The sequence below is a fragment of the Nelumbo lutea genome, chromosome 1, assembly GCF_056320005.1.
Source record: "Nelumbo lutea isolate HS-2025 chromosome 1, American lotus-T2T, whole genome shotgun sequence".
Classification (NCBI taxonomy): Eukaryota; Viridiplantae; Streptophyta; class Magnoliopsida; order Proteales; family Nelumbonaceae; genus Nelumbo; species Nelumbo lutea.
In genome coordinates this window covers 85,624,921-85,632,381 of record NC_142684.1, presented here as the reverse complement: position 1 = coordinate 85,632,381, position 7,461 = coordinate 85,624,921, and the positions used below count along the sequence as shown (strand labels likewise).

General features: G+C 39.7%; 1 protein-coding gene across 1 annotated transcript; it reads right to left on the bottom strand.

The window, feature by feature from the left end:
• Positions 1–3,724: 3,724 nt before the first annotated feature.
• LOC148875859 (pentatricopeptide repeat-containing protein At2g20710, mitochondrial-like) lies at positions 3,725–6,689 on the bottom strand. The gene is made up of 2 exons (XM_088982374.1): positions 6,338–6,689; positions 3,725–5,306 (listed from the first exon to the last, which is right to left on the bottom strand). The coding sequence occupies exons 1-2, from the start codon at positions 6,608–6,610 to the stop codon at positions 4,077–4,079; spliced, it is 1,503 nt and encodes a 500-aa protein (XP_088838500.1). The 5' UTR covers positions 6,611–6,689; the 3' UTR covers positions 3,725–4,076.
• Between the last annotated feature and the right edge of the window lie 772 nt (positions 6,690–7,461).

Genomic DNA, 7,461 nt, shown 5'->3' with positions numbered 1-7,461 from the left:
AGCGATCTCTACAAATTGCTGCTCAATGTTATGCATGGTTGTGCGCTGCTCTTCAATTGCTCTCCAAACAGCTTGTAACCCCTGATCTCCGTCACGGGGTGGGTTGCGACTGCTACCGTCTTGGTTGGTCATCTGACTAGGCGAACTCCCACTCTAATACCACCTGACGCAGCGTGACGCACTCGACCAGGCTAACTATACAAGCACCCGGACGACCGAGTTGGCTTCGGACTTGAAGCCTCACAGAAAGAACTAGGCATAGAGCCTTTGAAGAGAGAGAAGTGAATAAAGAAATTTTGTGTGTTATTAAAGCTCATAAACAAGAGTATTTATAATAGACATTGGTAGACTCGTAGAGTAAAATAATTAAGTAATTCAGACTTGTAAAACAAGTAGGAAATGTGACTTGTCGTCCGAAGTCAATGCCTTCGATGCCCACCGTCCGATGTCCACTATCATCCGAGGTCGGTTGGGATAAGGAGTCTGTCCTTTTAATCTTGAGCTGGCATCGGTTGGTTCGGTGGGTCCCGTGCTGGCCCTCCATCATTTGTAGTATTTGCAGATTTGCAGTATCTACAGGTAGTGGCCCTCCATCATTTGCAGACGGAAGTGGTAAATCGAACTCTAGGTAACTTGATCCGCAATATTTGTAGAGAGAGGCCGAAGCAGTGGGACTTTGCCATAGCACAAGCAGAACCCAAGGTACCCAACCTTAGTACTTCAGTAGAGCAGTTAGCAGAATAGATCCAGTCAGTACAGGAGGAAGTACAGCAGAAACTTCAAAGGACCAATGCAAAATATAAGCTTGTAGCTGACAGGCATCGCAGGTACCAAGTGTTTGACGTCAGTGATGAAGTCATGGTGTTCTTAAGGAAGGAACACATACCCGTTGGGAAACATAGCAAGCTATAGCCTCGGAAGTATGGCCCATACAAGATTATTAAGAAGATCAATGACAACGCTTACGTAGTGGACTTGCCGGATCACATGGATATTTCCAAAACATTTAATGTTGTTGATATACATCGTTATTTGCCGGAAGCAATGCTTGCCTATCCTGATCATGACTCGAGGTCGAGTTCTTTCCAAGTGGGGGAGAATGATGGAGGGTCGACGTGGGACCCACCAAACCAACCGGCGCCAACTCAAGATTAGAAGGACAGTGATGGAAGGCCAGCACGGGACCCACCGAACCAACCGGCGCCAGCTCAAGATTAGAAGGACAGACTCCTTATGCCAACCGACCTCGGATGATAGTGGACATCGAACGGTGGGCATCGAAGGCATTGACATTGGATGACAAGTCACGTTTCCTACTTGTTTTACAAGTTTGAATTACTTAATTGTTTTACTATATGAGTCTACCAATGTCTATTATAAATACTCCTGTTTATGAGCTTTAATAATACACACAAAATTTCTTTATTCACTTCTCTCTCTTCAAAGGCTCTATGCCTAATTCTTTTTGCGAGGCTTCAAGTCCGAAGCCGACTCGATCGTCCGGGTGCTTGTATAGTTAGCCCGGTCGAGTGTGTCACGCTGCGTCAAACAGACTCCTTATGCCAACCAACCTCGGATGATAGTGGACATCGGACGGTGGGCATCGAAGGCATTGACATCGGACGACAAGTCACGTTTCCTACTTGTTTTACAAGTCTGAATTACTTAATTATTTTACTCTACGAGTCTACCAATGTCTATTATAAATACTCCTGTTTATGAGCTTTAATAACACACACAGAATTTCTTTATTCACTTCTCTCTCTTCAAAGGCTCTACACCTAGTTCTTTTTGCGAGGCTTCAAGTCCGAAGCCAACTCGATCGTCCGGTTGCTTGTATATTAAAGTCATTTTATTTCATTTTATTAATTGGATCCATTTATAATTTGATCAAATATGGATTCACCATCCCTATCCAATTGTTATTTTTATTAAATTGTCAAAGGTTCAAGTTTCATACAACTAATTTTATTATTAAAGTCATTTTATTTCATTTTATTAATAATATATAAAATGTTGATCCCGTTTTGATTAATTTATTTATACTATTCAATATTCAATTGTAATCTGAGTTCAATTTGAGTCTAATGTAAAAGATCTTATTCAAATTTGAATAGAATGAAAATTTGGATCTACCCATATCCAAATCAATTTAATACATTTGCAACTCTACAAAAACGGAGGCCAATGTCCTTCACCTTGATGCTCAAATATATCTCCTCTTCCTCTCATTTTCATACATGTGATTTTTTATTTTTAAATTAAATTATTAAAAATATCAGAAGTTACAATAAAATTCCTCTTAGAGTTAGATCTTAATTTTCTCTTATAAAATCTATCATTACTCCCCCTCCCCCAAAAAAATCAATGAAAAGAAAATTTGCTCCGTCCTGGATGTACATACTTCCTCCCTTCAACAGTGGATGACAAGGTTATGGCTCCTTGTTTTGTTGAAAATTTTTGAACATTGATAAGGTGTCTTTATCATCCGCTATGAAGATGTGGAGTATGTCCAGGATGAGTTCAGCTTCCGTCAGGGCAAAGCGCATTAAAGCAGCCTTTACGGTCTTTGCATTGAGAATATCTCCATATTTATATGCTTTATTTCATGGGAAAATATCCCCAATGCAAGGTTGCAAATGGCGGTCGGAACAGTGTGGGCACGGGCTTGCCCTTAGAGAAGCCAATCTCGTCCAGGATGGAGCCAAATAAATCTCAATATGAATGTTTGTAACATCACTCCTTTCCGATCCCTACTTTTCTTTTAAATATCTTTAAAAGTCTTCTGACTCTTTCTAATAAAACAGACTATAAATTAAATGATTGGATTGGGTTATGGACCAACTCTAGAACAACTTGAAAAAGGAACTTGGCCTTATCAAAATTGAAGTCAAAACTCAAAATCCCAAGTTGCCAAGCCAAACTCGATCAAATCCCTATCCAACCCCATACATTGCATGGGTTTACTTGCTAATTCAAAGATAATATGATCAGTATTTCTCTGTTTTTGTTTGAGAACAGATTGCGAAAGAGTGAATTGAAGTGCGACTCATACCTGTTTGCTAGGAGTCAGAGCTTCTTTTCAAAATGTAGGAACACGTTCTTCCTTGGGAAAGCTCACTAGATCACCGGGTTGTCAACTGAATACCAGATTGATTATAAGCACTCAATTGTAATAGTCGTATTGAACATTATACCTTTATCACGGTTCTGTCTAACAATGGTCATATGTATTCGCCAAGCCATCACCATCATTCATCATCGCCTTATGTTATATGGGGTCAGCTACATGAATCTATTTTCCCCATTCCATCATTAAATATGGATGCATCTACATTCACCACCAACTGCATTACTTGAGTCTTGATCTAGAGATGCGCACACCTTCAGATTCAGCCACTGTGGTAGATCCTGAACCTCTTTGCACTTCTGCCTACTCCAGACTCCAGAGCGAATTTGGGTTAGTTGGACGCAATGGCTCTTCAGCTAGCTGTGGAACCAATGATAATGCCCCACACCAGTGATAAAAATATGTTAGACCCACGGTGAAAAGTTAAATGGGTTGTTGGTCATCATGGGTCCCACAGCCCACTGAGCTATTGCACTCAGCTAATCCTTTCTCCTAGGGAGCATAGATTGGGTTCTTCTAACCTGGTTTCCACACCTCAACTGAGCAAAATGACAAACTATAATACTAGACTCACTATCATTAACAATGGATTAATTGTTAAATAGAAGAATACATATCAAAGATAAATGCTTCAGTACATATCAAGGATTCTAAAACCTTTGGGTAATAGTTACTATCTCAATGATACATCATACATTCTAAACCACCCTGAACCTATTATTGATTTTAACAAATTAGTTTCGCTTTGAAGACATTTGTGGCCATCAAATTGAGGGCTATATGCAAAATTACTTTGACCTGACAGGGTAATCACTTTGTCTTAGAACATGACTTCGTAAAACACAGCAGGGTGATTTTCTGTAGGATGCCCATTCTTCAAAGTAAGCTTGTCCCTCCCAAGATGCAAAATTATGAGCCTTGGGTTGTCTGGAAGATGCTTCAATTGTCAAACCACCCTTGGGTTCATCACTCCCAGCCTTCCCTCATCATCACCAAAAGCATCCTCACCAATCTGGTCAAGTATGTTCATATCTGGATTTCCATTTTCTATGTAATTCAGCAACCTATCACACACATCTGTTGAGAAATGACCCGAGTTGCCAAGTAACCTAATTAACTCTCTTGCTCCTTCAACGTCTCTCTGTTCTTTGTAATATTCCAGACAACCAGCCAGAGTGGCATGGTTTGGCCTCCATCCGGGCCGGCTTGCCATGATTGCCTTTTTCAGTGTCTCCACTGCATTTAGAATCTGATTGTTCTCATAATACCCAGATGCCAAAAGATCCCAAGTACTTGATAGTGGCTTCTTCCCTTTCTCTATGGCCTTGCTTATAATTGCTTCAGCCTTCTCTAGAAGACCCTTTTTGCAATAAGCAGATATAAGCCTATTTGGAACCCGGAAGTCGTAGGAAGTACCCCCCAATTCCCATTCCCCAAAGATCTTCTCAGCACCCTCAATATCATCCAACTTCACCAATGAACTTAACATGCAGATATAAGTTGAATTGTATATCTTTTCCGAAGCCTTGTAGGTATTCCAGATCCTGTACAATTCGTCCTTATTCCCTATGCCAGCATACATTGTGAGAAGATAATCAACTGCCACCCTCCTTTGTCTACCAGTGATCAAGGCCTCAGACTTTTTCAGCATTGTCAATGCCTTGTCTGTTAGCCCAGCTTTCATGTAACCATTTGCCATGAGAAAATATGCATTCCAATCCACAACAATACTAGGATCAGCTTCCATCCTTGTCAAAATCTTCTCCATTCCATCAACATCAGCAGCTGCTGAGTATGCACTCATCCTGATGCTTAATGTGAACTTGTCATGGCCGATGCCCCTGTCTTCCATTTCTTGCATCAGGGGGTCCAGTTTCTCATGCTGTCCCATTTGAGAGTAGAGGTTCAGCATTACGTTGTAAGTCAGTACTGTCTTTGCAAACCCTAATTCTTTCATCTTCTGAAAGAGGGCCTCTGCTTTGTTAACAGATTTCTCATGTGTATAGCAGTTGAGTAGAGCACCGTAGGTCTGGAAGACTCTTAATTGTGTTGGAATATAATCAAAATACTTCTCTGCTTCTCCTAGGCCATGAACTTTTGTGATCAAGTCCAGCCTAATCGCAGCATCGCCTGCTGATAGGTCAAAGTACCTTTGATCGGTCATCCACTGTGATATCTAAGAACAAACATCATAATTTGGGATCAGGATTTTGTGTTCTGGCAATTATTAAGGTTAACTATTGATTAAAAAATGATCCCGGTGAATAAGATCAATCACAATATTATTTCTCCTACATCTTTCATGGCAAGTTAAAAACTTACCATATAATCATATGCTAAAAAAGAAATAATGAGAACCAGAAAACCCACCCTTACCACAGGGTTGTGCTGGCATAAGGATACAATGAAGCGTGAGCATATTAAAACCTCTATGTGTTTTTTAGATAAGAAGAAAAGGTAAATAAAAACAATAACAGAAACAGATCACCTGAAGGAGTCTCCTTTTATACCCTGCCTATGTGTCAAAACTCAGGTGTATTGCAATCTTCTTTTTAGGCAATCAGAATATTGCAATCTCAGATTTAGCAAATTAGTTCCAGAAATTGTACCCATCTCACCCTTTTTTGAGAGTCCCTAAGGTTAATTCCAATCAACCGAAAAAAGGACTGCTTTCAACTTCTCTTCAGTGATTAAAACAATGGGAAGAGGCAGGGTACCAAGCCAATTTGAGCAGTCCACCATGTTCACAAGCTCACAGCTAAAGAAGTTAGAACATTAGCTGCTTTATTACTACTTCTGGGGGTGACATGGATGAGTAATGCCTGGCCAGGTTTCTGCATTGGGCGAAAGTGTGACAATGCACCACCGAGGTGAAAACGATCAAGAAAAAATGCACCATCGGGGTGAAAGTATGATCCTCCAACAGAAGTCTTCGCAGCTTTTGTTTGACCCATGATACAACCCATAAACTGTAGCTTTTAAAATAATTTTTAATCGTTTCTTATCCATTTAAGTTTTATCGCACAGGGTAGAGACTAGAGAGAGCAATATTTCTTAGAGGTGATTAAATCGAGCATCTATTAACCCTCGGTTTTCCATGATAAAAAAAAAAGTCAGGGAAAATGTTTTCCCATGACATCGAAGCAATGAACGGACAGAGGTGGGGGGAGGAGGAATGAAAACCAATCGAGGAAGAGATTGAAGTACCTCGAGAGCATGTTTGTATCGTCTGTAATGTCTAAGCCGCTTGATTATCCTTTGAAGATAGTCCCTGGTAAAAGTTTTTCCTTCTTTGATCCATTGATCGAGCACTGGAACTATCGAATCCCTTGGGTCTCCGGCCGGCGAAATTCTCCGGTATAATGTGTCGTTCGACTTGTAAGATATTATTCCATCGGTCGAGTAGAATAAAACCCTAAACACCCTCGAAACGACAGATTGTGAACCGAATTCGAACCCCTTCGAGCGTATAAGCGCCATCACTCATCAGTTTGCTCCACGCGCAGAGAGGAATAGGATGACAGCATTTAGGGTTTAGGGTTTATGCATATAAGTTGGGGAGTATTTACCCCACTAAGCTTTTATTAATGTTTGGTGAAAAACATTAATAATTTATGTTTAAAATAATGAAAACCCGGATAAATATAATGACCACAAAATACATTAATAAGCGCCACCAGTGATTCTGAACTACCTTTATCGTTTAGTTAATTGAGTAATTCTATGTTTAATGTTTACATATTATTTAAGTTTTCTAACAATTGTATAAGAGTATCATTACCGTTAATATTTCGTCACATGTAACATTACATGATTCATATATTTTTCAAACTCGTCTTAGTCTGCTCTCTTCATCTTCGCCTCTCTCTCCCCCACCAGAATCCATGGCCATTCAGAGATATATCTAAAATCTTTATTTATGAACCTATCGTCTTAAAATGCCAGCATGCTAATGGGTCATTTTATTTTAGCCTTCTAAGTTCTATCATGGAGAAGAAAGCAGCCTTTCTCTAGAATCCAATCTTTAAAAAAATGGACAAATACGGATATACCTAATGCAGATTTTTTATTATAATTGTATAATTATAAACATTCAAAACGTCAAAAAACACACTCTATGCATCTGTGCCCGCCAGTGAATTGGCATCAATTCCAATCTGGCACCTATGTACCATGAACCTACAAATTCTGACATTAGGGTTACCGGTCATTCTCCCTAAAAAAATGAGATAAAAAACCTGTTGTATGGTTGATGGTTTACAATTACATTGATTGATGGTTAAGAATCAAATCATCAACTCATTCAGCGTGCACATTAGATCAAAAAGGCA

Coding starts and splice junctions, on each gene's coding strand:
- LOC148875859 (XM_088982374.1), bottom strand. CDS start 6,610: ATGGCGCTTATACGCTCGAAGGGGTTCGAATTCGGTTCACAATCTGTC. Junction 5,307..6,337: donor GATACAAACATGCTCTCGAG/GTACTTCAATCT, acceptor GTTTGTTCTTAG/ATATCACAGTGGATGACCGA.